The sequence below is a fragment of the Taeniopygia guttata genome, chromosome 6 (assembly GCF_048771995.1).
Source record: "Taeniopygia guttata chromosome 6, bTaeGut7.mat, whole genome shotgun sequence".
In the NCBI taxonomy this organism is placed as follows: domain Eukaryota; kingdom Metazoa; phylum Chordata; class Aves; order Passeriformes; family Estrildidae; genus Taeniopygia; species Taeniopygia guttata.
This window is the reverse complement of record NC_133031.1, coordinates 10,850,671-10,866,513: the sequence shown is the minus strand read 5'-3', so window position 1 is coordinate 10,866,513 and position 15,843 is coordinate 10,850,671. Positions and strand designations below refer to the sequence as shown.

At 37.3% G+C, this 15,843-nt stretch overlaps 1 protein-coding gene across 3 annotated transcripts in view; it reads right to left on the bottom strand.

The window, feature by feature from the left end:
- PARG (poly(ADP-ribose) glycohydrolase) overlaps nucleotides 1–15,843 on the bottom strand; it is a 59,479-nt gene that overhangs the window by 31,631 nt on the left and 12,005 nt on the right. For all 3 annotated transcript variants that reach the window (XM_030275838.4, XM_030275839.4, XM_041717012.2), the window contains 2 exons: nucleotides 3,101–3,193; nucleotides 815–972 (listed from right to left, as the gene is read on the bottom strand). In XM_030275838.4, coding sequence (XP_030131698.4) covers nucleotides 815–972; nucleotides 3,101–3,193 — 251 coding nt within the window. The remainder of the gene's footprint in view (nucleotides 1–814; nucleotides 973–3,100; nucleotides 3,194–15,843) is intronic.

Sequence of the window (15,843 nt, the reverse complement as noted above, 5' to 3'; positions counted from 1 at the left end):
AACTCTAGATCAATAATCTATCCAAGCTGCAGCCTGATAAACTTAAGGTTGAGCTACACTTGTATGGAAGTGCCAAAAAAATGATGAACTTGTATTTCTAATCTACAAGTCCATGTGAACCATAATATTCTGCAGCAGAAAATGCTTCCATCTACTTCCCTCATTTAAAATTAAAATAAGCATATTTAAATTATAAAAAATATGTGAAGAAAAATTTATAATCAAATCTGTAAGTTAGCACTAAGAAAAAAAGAATGCTTGCTTAGACATCAGAGTATCTTGAAGTAAATTCTTATTGTGGCCTTCTTAGGCTAACTTACAGCAAAAATAAAAAGTTAATTTTAACATGCAGCTCTACGACTGCCTTAAAATAATAGTATGGATGCTGAAGAATGAAGTCCTCTTGATATGACATAATGTGCAGATCACCACTGATGACACAGGAGACAACAAACGTGGCTGGGGAAACACCAGCCTTTAATTTAAATACACACAGAACACTTGAAGCACAACTAAGATATACCATTTGCAGATGATTGGCTTATGAGGAGGCAGGGAATTGTATCAATCTAATTATGCCAGAGCAAGAGTGTGTCTGTGCATGCTCATGCATAAAAGAAAATTTGGAATATTAATCATATCTTCCTGTGCACAAGATCCTTTCTTACATAGATGCACAGTTTTCTTGTCCCTTAGAGGTAATAGGAAAAACAGACAAAAAGCAAACTAGTGAATTTAGTGACAGAAACATGAAACAAATGAGTTTCATTTCTGTGGCAGGGTTATCAGGTTCATTTACTGCTGAGTGCCATACCTGTTGAAGTTAATGTCTGGATAACTGGAATACTCAGACTTCATCTTCGCATTGCGACGTGGAAAAGTACAAAAGAAAGCATTGGCCAGAAAACTGGCGATCTGCTCCTGTGACATTGTGATGGAGTGATTCATCTTTTGTTTCAGCAGAGGTATTGGCTACCAACAAAAGAAATGAGGGGGAGGAAGGGGCAGGGGAGAAAGGAGGGAAGGAGAGAGAAGAATAATTAGCTTACCCTTTTTGAAAGAAAAAACAGAAGCACAAAATTACATTTGTTATATTAGAGCAAGAGTAATTTAGGCCGTTGGTAAAGCCTTTAATCAGCAGCACAGTTAAAGTCAAGAACAGTTTATTCAAGACAATTCAGAAGGGCTTGCCTGAAAAACTGCAGATTTCTAATCAATAATAAAAAGATCAAGAAAGCACAACTTATCAAACAAAACCATCAGGAATGCAGAGGTGAAAAAATAGATGGGATGTTGCAAATCCTGGGCAATGTTAAAAACTGAAATAAAAAATCCACTTTCAATAGCTGTATAGTTAAGAACCCTCGGGGAATGCTTTCAGCTACAATAACCATGCTTTGAACTTTACAAAGAAACAAGGAAGTCATGCCACAGATCATAACTCTATGACTTGCTTTGAATTTTTTTTCCATCCTACTTGAAGAAATAACACCGATGGTATTTGCAGAAAGTGTGTAATTATTGATTCTTTTATAATCAGAATGAACAAAAAGCTTGGCCTCACTTTGGTCTTCAGTTTGAAGTTTTATTTTACTCTGGTCAGGATTTCCTTAATATAAAAAGAAATAAAGGGGCAGAGGGAAGAAAGAACTCCCCATCTTGAATCATTATACATCTTTCATTTTATCAGGCATTAGACTTCTGATTTTGAGCTTCGGCTCACGACATTCATGGTATTTCATTTTTTAAATTATGTGTTAATATGGAATGTGGCAGGGGCACATCATTCTGACTGCTGAGTCCAGTAACCACTACAATAAACCCACTTGGACAGGTGAAAGAGAACAGAGTTTTCACTTGCTTCCAAAATTCTCAGCCATCAACATTAGCCTAGCTCCAGTACAGCTACATTTTCATCCTTCTAGTTGTGAACAGAAACTGCTGTTGATTTACACTGTTGAATACACAGCCCTGTTTACTCCAGAAAACAAACAAGCATCTCTTTAGTCTTATAACTACTACATTGACATTCACTGAATCTCATTCTGTCTTCTGGCTATTTAATTAGCAAGCTATATTATGATGTCTGAAGTCACACAGCCAGAAAGGGGAAAAAAAGCCTGGGAAGCTCACTCTAATAAGTTCTACCAACCTATAAAAACAGAATATTTTGGATAGTGTTATATTGGAACAAATTTATCTTTATGTCTAACCAAAAAAATTAGTCTGACAGAGATCTTCACAACTTACATTGCCTAGCAGTACATGATCTCTAAAAATCTTGCAAGTCATGTGCTTGGCTTGTGTTCAGAATCTTCCTAGCATTTTCAAACAACCTCCCTCATCAAGTTACCAGCAAAAAAAAGTAAGGAATATTCATAGCTTGAAATTATGTATATACTTCAGGACTCTTGCAGCATAAAAAAAATGGGGAAAGATTTTCCCTGCTTATTCCTAATAGAATCAATTCAAAAAATGGTAACAAAGAAGTTTAAAAATTGTTGTCACCCTACTAATATGTTACATACCATACATCCTCACTTGACCAGCCCTACTCACTTTTATCAGCTTTACTCCTTACAGAACTAACTCCCACAGCATTAATACAGAATTAGTTAAGTTTTGTATGCGTGCAAGGTCTAAACAGAATAAAGTATGTTCCCAAGTAAATGAAAGTTTTATGAAAATACAACTTCAAAGATTTAAAAAAATCTGAAATAAAAAATTAGATCTGATTGAATAAAAAATTGAACCAGATTATTCAATTGTTCCAGTTTCTAAGGTTGATTTTACAACCTGATTTGTTGTGTGGCCATTTCATTTAAGAAATGCAAGAAGCAACTTCAGCATATAGAAAGGAAAGGGTTATTGAAGTTCAGGCTAAAACTACGACAGTGTAATTTCCTTTTTTTTGCATTCTATTACATAATTGCAGATATGTATTGTCCATTCTACTCCTTAGGTCTCATCTGACTTCAACACAAAAGTTACAGCTTTTATTAAGAACACAACATGACCCTGATATTTTGACCTTAGCCATCAGCTACAGTTTGCAGAGAAGTGCTCTGCCACAGAGCACTTGCAGGCTGGGTTTGCTAACCTGGGTGCAGATACTAGGGAGACAGAGTGCCAGCTTGACCATATCAGGAAGAATGGACTGGAACAGATGTTGAGCTTCTGCATCTTCAAGAACCTGTTAAAAAATAGAAGGAAAAAAATTTACTTCAGAAATAATGATTGAATTAGAAGTTTGCAAAAACAGGACCCATGCAAAAGAAACAGAAAAAAACAGGTCCTCTTAGCTTCATACCAAATCTGTAACATTTTCACAGTAGTGCCTCACTGAATTTACCTTGCAATAATCCACTGACTGAGATACAGAAACAAATTTCAAAAGTTGCAGTTGAGAAAACATGTCACCAAATGCCCTTTAAAGAAAGCATTTTACTCTTTCCAAGGCAATGAACCAAATTTTCATCTGAAAAAATCACTAGCTAACCACAGAAGTACTAGAATGATTTACTCAAATTTCATATTCAGGTCACAGTCCAAGACAAGTACCTGCGACATCCTCCTATAGAGGACAGATAAAATGCACTCCTGACTCAGATCTGTGGGCCTGTGCAGCAACAACAGGAAATCCTGTACACGGGGATGCAATCCTTCCCCACCATGTCCCCTCAAGAATTACAGCCACTGTAACACAGCAGGTGCAGCCTGCCAATCCCCACATGCTGAGGCTGCAATCTTTTCAGTCTCTTCCTGTAGGACACCTGACACTAGAACTATTTCAGCTGCCTCATTCTCTCTTCTAACATACTTTCTGAGAAGGGGAGACCAGAATTGACAACACTGAAAACAAACAGGCACATCCATGTCTCACAAGGCCTCTCAAAGCTTTTATCTCAAGAACAAGTCACATCAAACCTTTCCTTCCCTGTTCTCAGTTCCCCCCTGACACTGTCTGACCCACTGTGATTGTATTCAGTTGCCAAAGCCTATCAAGCCAATATATATAGAGCAAGTCCAGGATCTCCCTTCCACTTGCAATTGGCAGTTCTGAGCACAACATCCCACAGCCAGGGTTTAGATGAACCCACCAACATGCCTATTCATGTATCACACACCTATTTTTCAAAGATGTAAAAATTTCTTTAAGGTGGGCAATGCTCTTCTAAGAAAAGCTAGTATAAGAGGTTATAAAAAGAAATGCAACAGAAAGTGGCACATTTGCAATACGTGAAGCAGCACAAAAGCCTCAAAACTCTCACAGTCTGCTGAATGAACAGGCTGAAGGGAGATGTAGAGAAAAGCACATTCCTATGCTGTGAAATTTTTCCTATGAAGTTTATCTGTGGATACAGGCATCAGATGTCAGTGACTGTTAGATTTGCATGCTGCATTCAAGGCAAAAAGCAGAGAGAAGAGAACACACAACTTGCACTACAGCTGGGGAACAGGAGACAAAGGTCACAGCTCAGTTGTCTGTCTCCATCCTTCCCCTGCAGAGAATCTGTATTTGAGACCAATACTTCCTACCAGTTTCTAGACTAAAATCCTCAAAATTCTGAAATGGTGGCTTTAAAACTACACAATATTATTTTTCAAATAATACACTTAAAAAATGTATTTGCTAACAGTTTTGCACAAAACCAGCTGCAGACAGAATGGATGAAACAGCATGAACGTATTATCAACTTTAGTCTACAACACTTAAGACTAATTGTGAAATCACAGGAACAGATCTTTTTCATCATATTATCAGGGCTTTTCAATTCCCATTTTTATGAAAAGTATCACATAGGCTTCAGAATATAAAAAAGACACTGGCAATTCTCTTGAGAAGGAAAATGCAGCGCCTCTGACTCAAGACACAGTGATCCTCATAAACACTGAAAATATTATTTGAAGGCTAGCAACTTCTGCTCTTCCAAGATCATTAAAATAGCCATAGAAATATCTTGGCTCTGTTGTCTCCTGCTCCAAATAATAATATAAAGGAATAAGAGTACTTAGGAAGTTGAAAACCAAAACACAAACAAATGCTCAAAGCACAAACAACTTCTGTTCAGGAAAAGGGGGAAAACATAACAACACCAAGACCTACACAGTTACTTTCTATGCATTATGTATGCTGCTTGTGGAGGCATAAAAATGAGAGTTTAATATAAAGTTTTAAAATGAAATAAGAACTTACAAGCCCAGGAAGCATGAAAATAATTTGATATGAGAAGAAGCCAACTAATAAACAAAGTACTTCAGAAAATAAATTTACATTTAAGATGGGAAATGAGCAAGATGCATCTCTCTCTCCTGTTGCTGGCTACATATGCACCTACATATTTACACAGCATAAGTTAAACCCTGAAAACTATGACCTAACCTTTAACATTATCTGCTCTAGCAGGAAACTTTTCTCTGTTCTTAGGCACAATGTTTTTAAGTGCCATAAAGTAACCAAATGAGCATTTAAAGTCTAGAATTTCAGATCTCAACCCATAAAATGAATACATAAGTTACAGCTATTCAAAAACTGACATTTAACCTCAGATGTCTACCAGGCTGTCAAATTCTGATATTCTCTTCCCTTCGGGTAACACTTCCTCTCTTTTAAAGTTGACACATAAATAGTGGCTGCTGTGCTTTGCTGACTGCCACAGACTATACAGTATCACTTATCTGGTGACACATTATGGCACCGGACTCTGTCATAGCTGTCAAGACTTCAACCTTTTCTTTATGCTTCTTTGAAAACAACATAATAATAGTGTGAGACAATTTCTTCCCAAAACAGAGACAGGCCAGCAATTGCACAGCTCAGCTCTGATGCAGAATACTTAACTATAAAGATCACTTCTACTCTAAAATACTAGTTTTCCTTCTTCTTACCTGCCTAATAATATACCAGAGTATGCTTTCTTTTCTATAGTATTTCTATGCATGAGTTTTACTCGAGCTCCACTTATGAAAAATGTCAATATTTAGAGGCGTTACTGCTCAAAAGTGTTCTCCCTGACCTGATTATTCTTACATGTGAATGAAGTTTTTTAAAAGAGTGTTGGGCGCCATGAAGACCCCACAACTACAAATATATGATTATTGAGAGTTCACAGACCTTGTCAAGAACTCCTTACTCAGCATTGCTCTCTATCAAATGGCTACATCCATGTAACTAAAGTTTACCCTGTCTGCCCATACACTCTTCCTGTACAGGTAACATTCCTTTGAGGTTTCTGTGAAAAAGAACATCTGCAAACCCCTGGCTGCTTGGCCCTCACAGCCTCTTTTGACTTCTCACCCAGCACACCATCACAGGTGCAGCTTTGTAGACCCACCACTGTCACTGCATATTCTCAGCCATGCTGAGTGCAACACAGAGCCTGGTGTTACCTGTGACAGTCTTTCCAGGCTTTGAAAGCAGCCTGGAAAAAGGAACACTCAATTGTGGAAAGTAAAAGAATTCTGGGACGTGAGTGCTGACAACATAGCAACATCTGGCAGACATCCCAGGATGCAAATGCCAACCTGGAGAACCTAGCATCAGCAGAGAGAACACCTGGTCACAGAACTGAGGGAAGATTTATTTAGAAGGCAACTCCCTTCAGGAAGCAGTGACTTGTACTGATGTAAAATCCAGCATATTTAGAATGACACTGCACATTCTACATATTTGATGCTGCTGAAAGAGGAATGTGTCCATTCTATCCATTCAAACACAGGCCCACACCCCCACACGCCACACTTCATCAGTTCCCATGTTCATCTGACAATTTCCTGATATTCTTCATCTTGCTGATTCTACAGAAAAAATCTGGAGGTAGGGATGGTCTGCCCCTGCATTAATAAATTGAAGCAGCCTACTCAAAAGTTAAGCATTATTGGAAACGTGCAGAGTGGGTGTCAAGTGAAAAAGAATCAGTCATGACCATTGCCAATGTGCTACAAAGGCAGATCTTGGTTACAACTCTTCCCACTGAAAAAACAGGAATGTTCTAGTCAGAATGAAATTGTTAAAACAAGCACCTCACTTGGAAGTCTGTCTGTATGAATTCACTAATGTGATTTTAATTGTGTACAAGTTTTTCAAGTCCACAACTCTGCAAACATTAAGAGAAAGGACTGAGTTTTCATTTTTAAAGGAACTAACATTTGTTTTATAACTTAAGGAATTCTAAAATGTGAAATGGTTGTCAACAAGCTTTCATAAAGAAAAATATATTTAAGTACTGTAGCAATTAACAATCGATCAGTTTCTGCTTTCCTTATTATGTACTACTGTCCTTCGCAGCTTCTTTCAGTATTTGAAATAAAAACATAAATACAGTGTTGACTTTATCAATGCTCCAGCCATGCAAAATACGTAGGAATTAAATACATGCAGGGGTTATACCCTGAGGGAAAAGCATATGGAGTCAGAATTGCAAAGCATGACTTGCTTTTAACCAAAGAAATAATTTGGCAACTCCATCACCATTTTCACTGGAGTGACTGATTAAATGAACAGGACTTAGGGCTCCAATTCCTAAGATGCAAATGGCTCAGCGAGCCGTAGCAGAGGTATGAGCTCTTGGCCAAACCTGCAGTGCAATTTAGCAAAATGAACATTTATCCTGCAGCAAAGAGGCCTGACTAAACATGGCTGTAAGTAATGGCCCCTTGTCACTATAAACCAGTCCTCCAAAACGCAGCGGACAAATGCCTGACAGCCTAATAAGAAGGATCTGAGGTAGCATGGGGTGATAGTGATGGTAGAGAGTTTAAATCTAAATCTGACAGCTCATCAAAGCAAACAAACTGCACGTAGGGTGCACAAATTTGGACAGCTCCATCTATAACAGCCATCATGCCAACAGGCAGCCAGCATGCTAAGACAGCAATGGCTTAATGCTTTCAATTTGTTTGGTTTTATATGCCCATATTAACTTCTGTGGCAGGACAAGGACCAATTGAATCATGTTCTTAAGGATGAAGAGGAAAATCAGAGTGCTTTCTTCAGACTGTGTGTCTCTTGTTTTCTAATTCTAATGGATTTTGACCTTCTGACTTTTTCCTTCACAGCTGCCATAATACCTCATGCTGTCAGTGATCCAAACCATCTACAGTTACTACACTGAACCTTCCAGTAACAAATTTCCAAATTATTTTAATATAAGATACCATATGGTTAGAGGTGATAATTCTGAACTAAATAATTGGACAAGCCAAAGAACTTGTATATATTCTATTTACAGTAGGTTCAATCTCCTAATTTCAGGAATTTGGTTTTTTCTTTCTTCACTATCTTCAATTTGTCTCAAATAAAATATTTATAGTTTTATAGAATATTTTGAGGCACATTAAATACTTCAAAGCTGAAAACATTGTCCTTGAAGGTATTTAAAAATGTGTGGATGTGGCACTTAGGGACATGGTTTAGTGCTGGGCTTTAGTAGTGGCAGTGCTGTGTTAATGTTGGATTCTGTAAACTTCACGGTCCTTATCAACCTAAATGGTTCCATGATTTTGAGGCATTTAAACCCTGAGTGTGCTCAAACAATCACAATATGTGGCTGCTCCTTTATGACAGTTTTCATTCTCTCATCCTTCCAGAGCCTGTAGCGATTTCCTTGGTCTCCTGTCTCATCCAGAAGTCCCCTGCTTTTTGCATACTGTTTAACACTTAAACATGGTGAAGTCTAAATCCATGACTAGAGCTCTGCAGTGCCAATAAAACAACACAGCCGCAGGTTATGACACTGAAGTCCTTTACCTGAAATTAACCAACCTCAGACTGGCAATCTGTACTCCCTTTCTCCCTCTAATCGTTGTCACAGGTGCCTTTATACATTACAGAATCCTAAGACCAGGCTTTCTCAATCTAATATTTGGAACAGCTGGGGAAAAACAACTAAACAAACACACAAACAGCAAAAAGGCCCATGTCTCAGTTCTTACTGAGTGACTTTAAAAACTAATCTATTTAAATTAAGCCCCCAAAACAAGCTTCACTATGTAGTACTATCTACAAAGCCTCTCTTTCTGCACAGGGAGGAGATCAATTCTACTTAAAGACATTGTGCAACAACTATCAGTGTACTCACACCCAGACAGAGACACCAGGCTGCAGCCCAGTAACTCAGATGCCTCTGTAAAACAGACTCATCATAAAGTCAAATACTGTACATATTAACAAGACTGAAACATAGAAGAAATGTGGGGTGGAGGGTGTGGTGTGTGTGCAATCTAGTTCCCATTTTATCATGTTAATGAATTTCCAAAGCTGCAGGAAAGAATACTCCCATCTGCCTCTTCCAGTTCCCTTACAAAACTAATTCAGTAGAAAACACACTTAGCTGTCAAATCCATCCCATTTGCTGAGTGCTTGTCTGATTAGAAACAAAAGGAAGGACAAAGTAATCTTTGGAGGAAAGAAGAAGGAAACTGTAACACTGGATTATGCAGAGAAGAATCTTATTTGAGAATAAGAATGCTTCTGACATTTATCAAAACCACAAACTGACACTTCAAAAGGAAAAAAGAAGACAGCTTACAAGGCAGAGGTTAATTTGGTTATGTTTAATTTTTTTCCCCCAAAAGGCAAATTCATGTCTTCTGCCAATCCAACTCTGGAATAATCTCTCAGGTGTATCATCCTTAACAACTGCTGCTTTGTTCTCAAAGCTTTTAAACATTCTAAATAAAATCTGAGAGAAGAATGTGTGTTTATTTTCAATCTCCTCTTAATGGTTTTAGAAGCCCAGTTTATACTTCCAAGGAACTGGAAATTTAACCTCAGCCATTTTCACTACCCTTCAGGCCGCCAACAGCCTCTATGCTGCTGCAGAGTGATTCTGTCATGGCTAGAAGCATCACGGCCATTTCCAAAGCAGTGGCAGAGTCCTGGGATGAAAAATCAAATACCACTTTCTAAGTACTTTCAAGTTATTCTAGGGAAGTAGAGCAGTGGAGATGACAATGACCATGTCTCTACAGAAGAGCTGTAACATCAGGGGAAGATAAAGTACCTTTCTGATAGAAGTTACCAGTGAAAGTCATCTGATTCCAGGCTTATTCAAAACTTTAATCTCTCTCAAAACAGTAATAGTGTAGAAGTATTTGAAAGCCTTTATATACTAAATACGTTCTGCAACCACTTTTGAAACCTTGGCACAAAAACCTTCATGAGACAATACAGCTGTTACCCTTATGAAAACGATTTTCTTCAACATGCCAAAACACCAAACCAAAACAAAAAAAAATCAAGCACAGGCAGAAGGAAAAAAAAAAAGATCAAGTAAAGACAAAACTATACCACTACAGATTTTAACCAATCTATATACCATTTTTTGCTTGACTGTCAGTATTAAACAGGCTCAAAACGACCATTAATTAAAGAAAAATATCCAGTAACTACTATTTTATTGGCTAAATAAGACCCTCAGACCATATTGAGGCTACACACCTTGCCACCTCTGAAAACCTGCTCTTTAAAGAATGCATGGCAGCAGTAAGAAACTCTCCAAGGAAGCCATATAAGCAAATCCAGTTTTGCAGATGAAAAGGAAGGAGGAATAAACCCAGGAATATAGCTACAATCCACATCATTTATACCCCAGAGTTATCCTAAAAAATGGCAATGCCTCTTTATCACTTCCCTACCTACATGTACACCTTTACAGTAAGCATTTCTCTTGAACACTTTGACCATCAGGGTTTGTTTTGTGGGGCTTTTGTACTCTAACTGCTCAATACATTATAAATAAAATATAAAAAAAAAATAAAAAAAAAATCCAAAAGCACTAAGCAGCTAAGGAAAGCCCCCAAAACAAAAAGAAACTTCTTGTAGCCATTTGAGATACATAGGTGAGCACAGATAAATGATAATTTACACATAATCAAATGGAAGTAAAGAAATCTATTCAACAGTCCTCTTTGACCCCAAAACAAAACAAAGCAAATAGCAGAAGGTAGCCTTTAAATCCAGAATGTTAGGGTTTTTTTATTTTGTTTTTCCAAGAAGAATGTTCTCCATACAGTGAAGAACTACGAAAGAGACACTCAGAATGTGTCTTTACATAGATCTTTATTAAAGCACTGAGTATCCACAAGCACTTGGGACACCGTATAAGTCTATCTCTGCACCTGCTATGTGCAGCTATCCCTTCCCTGATAATTCCAACTCAACAGTCATTGCAACAGTGCTTACAAAACACCACTTAAAAAATACTCAACTGTTCTGCCAAGACAGTACATAAAAATAAGAATAAGCCTGTAATTCAATGCTCTTTCTCTTCTACAATGCTTAGTTTCTAATGTTTTGAATGTGTACAAGATGCATATTCCCCCACCACAGAAAGGCTCACCTTTTGTTCAATATGGGAATAAATTCCTTTCTGCTGCTGTGAAAAGAAAGCCCTTCATGGTACACTCAAAAGACCTTTTCAGTTTAGATTTTAAAAAGGTAATCTGATGTAATGAAAATTGCTTGAAAACATCTGGACTAAAGCAAAATCCAACAAGGAGCAACAGACAGGCTATTTTCAGCCTTGGGACATTCTGTTTCTGGCTTAAAAGCCTACATTTGTAGTGCTGACATCTCTATACAATGCTCACTTCTGTTAGTACTGTCCAGTCAATTATAAAAATGACTTATCAAAAACCCAGTCACCAGAACAATTTGGTACTTCAAAATCCCTTCTATTCCAGTTTCACTGATTACAGCAATCACTTTTTCAGGCAGGTCACTCAAACAACAAAACAAACAGGAAAGACTGTCATGGTTCATAAGACCTATGAGGAGACAGGAGTGGGGTGAAACCTTATTAGCACAAAGTTTTCCCAAGATATGCACATACTTAATGGTAGCAGTATTCTGTGTTTGGTCTTTTTCAAATGAATGAAAATCTAGAGTTCTACCATAATCCAATTAAAGTATACTGCATTTGCATAATCTTCACTTGTTGCATTTAAAGTCCTTTTTTAGATTAAAGTTTGAAAAAACAGTAAAAAAAATGGAACCATTATTTCCAAAATTACCCAGGTAATTTGAAAATGTTCTCAAGTTAATTTTGAGGTTATTAAAGATAAGACTATATACCCACAAAAGACGGTGTGATTCTGTGGCTGGCTGCAATTAGAAGTAGAGTATTTCTTGACAAGACAGCTCTTAGTTTTATTCAGTTATCTCAAAATGCAACCAATTCTTCTAAGAGAGGAAAAAGACACACTGCCAATATTTGCATGTCTGATTTTTTTGCTCAGTTCTCTATCATTTAGTGAGCTCTACTGTAACTCAATTACTTGTATCTGACATTTTCTGAAAGTAGCACGTTCAGCCCAAACATGCTAGTATGTTAGATAGTAGTATACATTTAAATGAGAAACTACACTTTGCACTAAGCACATTCTGTAGATATTATCCCAGGTTTTACAAATTTGCACCACAATCAGCAACACACATGTGCTAGGTGTTCCAGTGAAATACATAAGTGTTCTTCTATTTACTTTAATTATTCTTAAGTGCAAAGCATTGACTAACAAGACTCATTGTAACAAGCTCCATCACTCCTCACTTTCTGAATATTCCCTAATATTCTGGAATCTGCACACAACACCTGCAGTAGAAAAAGTGGATTTTAGAAAGTGTGCGTGCATATACCCATATAAATACTGCTAGGCTGAAATTAAAATGGCAAGAATTTGTGAAAAAAAACCCCATTTCTAGTACAAGAGTTAACTTCAATTTTGCAAGAAAATGAAACCAGACTTTTGGGAGATCAAAACATAAATAATATGGGTGTGTGGTATTTTTGGAAAATAGAAAGAGTTGTATTTATAGATCAATTTCTTTACATATTTATCTTACTACTTAGTTTATGTGTTTTTAAATTATATTTATGGAAAATTTTTAAAAGGCATTAAATAAAATTCTAAAAACTTCCAAATAGAGACTTGCATGTAAAAGCAGATGGTAACAAAGCCTCACATGCCAACTGTTCTGGACTTCTAAAAGGATCCAGCATGCAGTAGCATCCATCATGTAAGTTTCAGTGGAAAGAAGTGAGAAATGGAATTCCTTTTCTAATCTTGTATCAAAACTGATCACAGCTGTAATTCGAAGACAACTATTTTTAAAGCCTGTAGAAAAATAGCAATGTATTCCTTCAGTTTGACATGTGAGTTTGGTTTCTTCCTACATGGCTTTTTATCAGATTTTAGAATAAGCTGAGGTTGTGCCACAAAAAACCCTCAATTGCTAACAGTCAGTTTTGAGGCTAAAGCCAGTGACCTCACACTTGGCTGGAAAAGGAGAAAGGAGGAGAGAGAAAGTAGTCTGGTAAATTCTTCCCTCATGCTGAAGGTTCTCTGTAATTAAGTTTAAAGAAGGGAAGAGACTGGTCTTTTTAGACATTACTATCATTTTTCTTTTAATCTTATAGAAAAATCCAAAGGTAAGAGTTATACAGCTGCTTTTGTAATACAAAAAGATTTCCTGAATGCTGAATTTACATGAGAATCAACAGCAAATATGCAATTACTGGCCATTAAATAGACTGATTGGCTTCAACAGCTTTCCCAAAAACAAAAAGGCCACAAGGCATCCATACGCAGGCACTGCAGACACACACAGTTTTCTTTATATTAGAAGCAAGTCTAACAGTTGGAAACTGAGCATCACACAGTGGAGAGTGTATTTATAAAGACACTGATAACATATCCCCTCTAAGAATTCCTACTTGAATCAAGTAGGCACCAAGGGTTTAAAGAGAGCCTGGAAAAACAAATTTTGAATGGCATAAGTGCCTTACGTGATTCAAGCACTTCAAATGTCAATGACCTTTAGTATTTTTGCCTCTTAGAAAAGTCTGTTGTATAGATGCCATACCTTCCTGTCAGCTACATCTCATATTGCACACTATGCAACAACAGACCCTGCATGACAAGGACACTTGTCTCAACTCTTAGCTGCAATCCAACCAAGCCGTAAGAATGCAAAAATGGACAATAGTTCCATGTACAACAGAACAACAATAGAATGAAAGCACATCAGCAAAGGATTCCTAGGAAAGTCTAACAGCAAGAAGCACAAGTAATCAGAAGCACTTCCTCATTTGCAGTAATCAGTATCAGAAGTTCCCAGAGTCCACCAGAATATCTCTGTGGGTGTCAATGAGATCTTTCTAACAGCAATTTCTCCAGATTCCTTCAAAACCTGATGCAAGGCCACAGCATCCTCTAGCTCCCCTGACAAGGGGTTCCACAGCATTCAGCATCTCAATAACTACTTTTGTCTGGTGTTGAAACATCCCAATTTACTTCGCTGTACAAATAGGAATTATACTTCCACATTAACTGACATTCAAGAGAATCTTTTGGAAAGTGTGAGGGCTCCCTCTTCTGACAACACTTAGACCAAACCACAGAATTTACAGTCTGTGTTGTTCCAGAAAAAAAACTTGGCTCCCACACATGATACTTATTTTCTATTAGTTAAGAAATTTGAGCATGTTTTCCTCTTAAGGGAAAATAAACCAAAGCCAAATAAACTGGTAATTCCTCTTGTTATAAGAAAATCGCCTTGAATCTTACAAAGTACTGTTTAAAAATAATGCATATTTTGACAGTATAACTTGCAAGGAACTACTTAAAATAGGAAGCCCAATGCAAGATTCATAGATGAGGTGAGCTGTGCCCATAATCAGAAGATAAAATAACAAAAGGCACTTTATAATCAAACACAGACCTATTGAAGTAATATCTGAATAATCCTCAAAACAGACACCACTAGATTTTCAGACACGGCTCCCTTCTAAATCAGACTACAAAATCCTTGGTTAAGCAGGCACTGAAAGTCAATAGTGCCCAATGATATAAATACATACCTGACAATCAGACACTCTGTTTTAATCTTTTTCTTTTAACATATATTTGTGACTACATCTCCTTCTGTTGAGCTGCTGCCACTCCCTTTGGGCTAATTACTCAGGCCAGCTTTCCTTTTAACCAACCCCCTCAACCTTGGCTGGGCAAACCTGAAACAGCTCCTCTGTACTCTCAAAATCATAGGATAAACCAGAAAATACACAAGCTAGTGGTAACCCTTAATCATTAGCTCATAAATACAATAAATTCAAAAGCACTACAGTTCACTATAGCCAGTCATTTCCTCAGAGAATGTTAACTTTCACACAAGAGCTGCTCACTTAAACAGACTGCAAGCATTCTTTGAAAGCAGATGCCTTGTTTATTTACAAAACTTGGTAAATTCACACATCCCTTAATAATAGGAAAATTCAAGCATCTCTCTGCAAAATATGTCCTGTTCACTAAACTCACAAAGCAAGCCAGGGCTTGCTTTTGCTCCTGTGATCTACAAGAGGCGACTCTGTCACAAGCTCTTCGCTGTTTCTTATTTAAAATACTGCTGCACACTCTTTTAACTTGGCTGAAAATCTGTGTATGAAACAGACCTCCACCCTTCATCTCAGAACCACACAAATAAATCATCATTCCCAGGATACAGAAATTTCCTTTTCATCCTCATCAACGATTGAAGCCTCATTTCTAGTTTATTTCCCTATTGTTCCCTCTCCTCTGGAGACAGCTGATATTATTTACGCTCTCTGGCTATGATCTCTGAGTTTAATCACCCACAGTTTCCAAAATATCAAATGCACACTGTGAACACATCAGGACAAGCTCAGTTGTGCTTGTAGCAATATGATTCAAATCTGGTACATTCCTGAGTCAGATTTTTAACCGAAGAGCACTCATACTTTAAAACATTCTAAGTATGTATACTTCAGTAACACACGAGTGAGCTCAACAGGCCAAGGTAATTTCGCTTAGCAGGATGGTCAATAG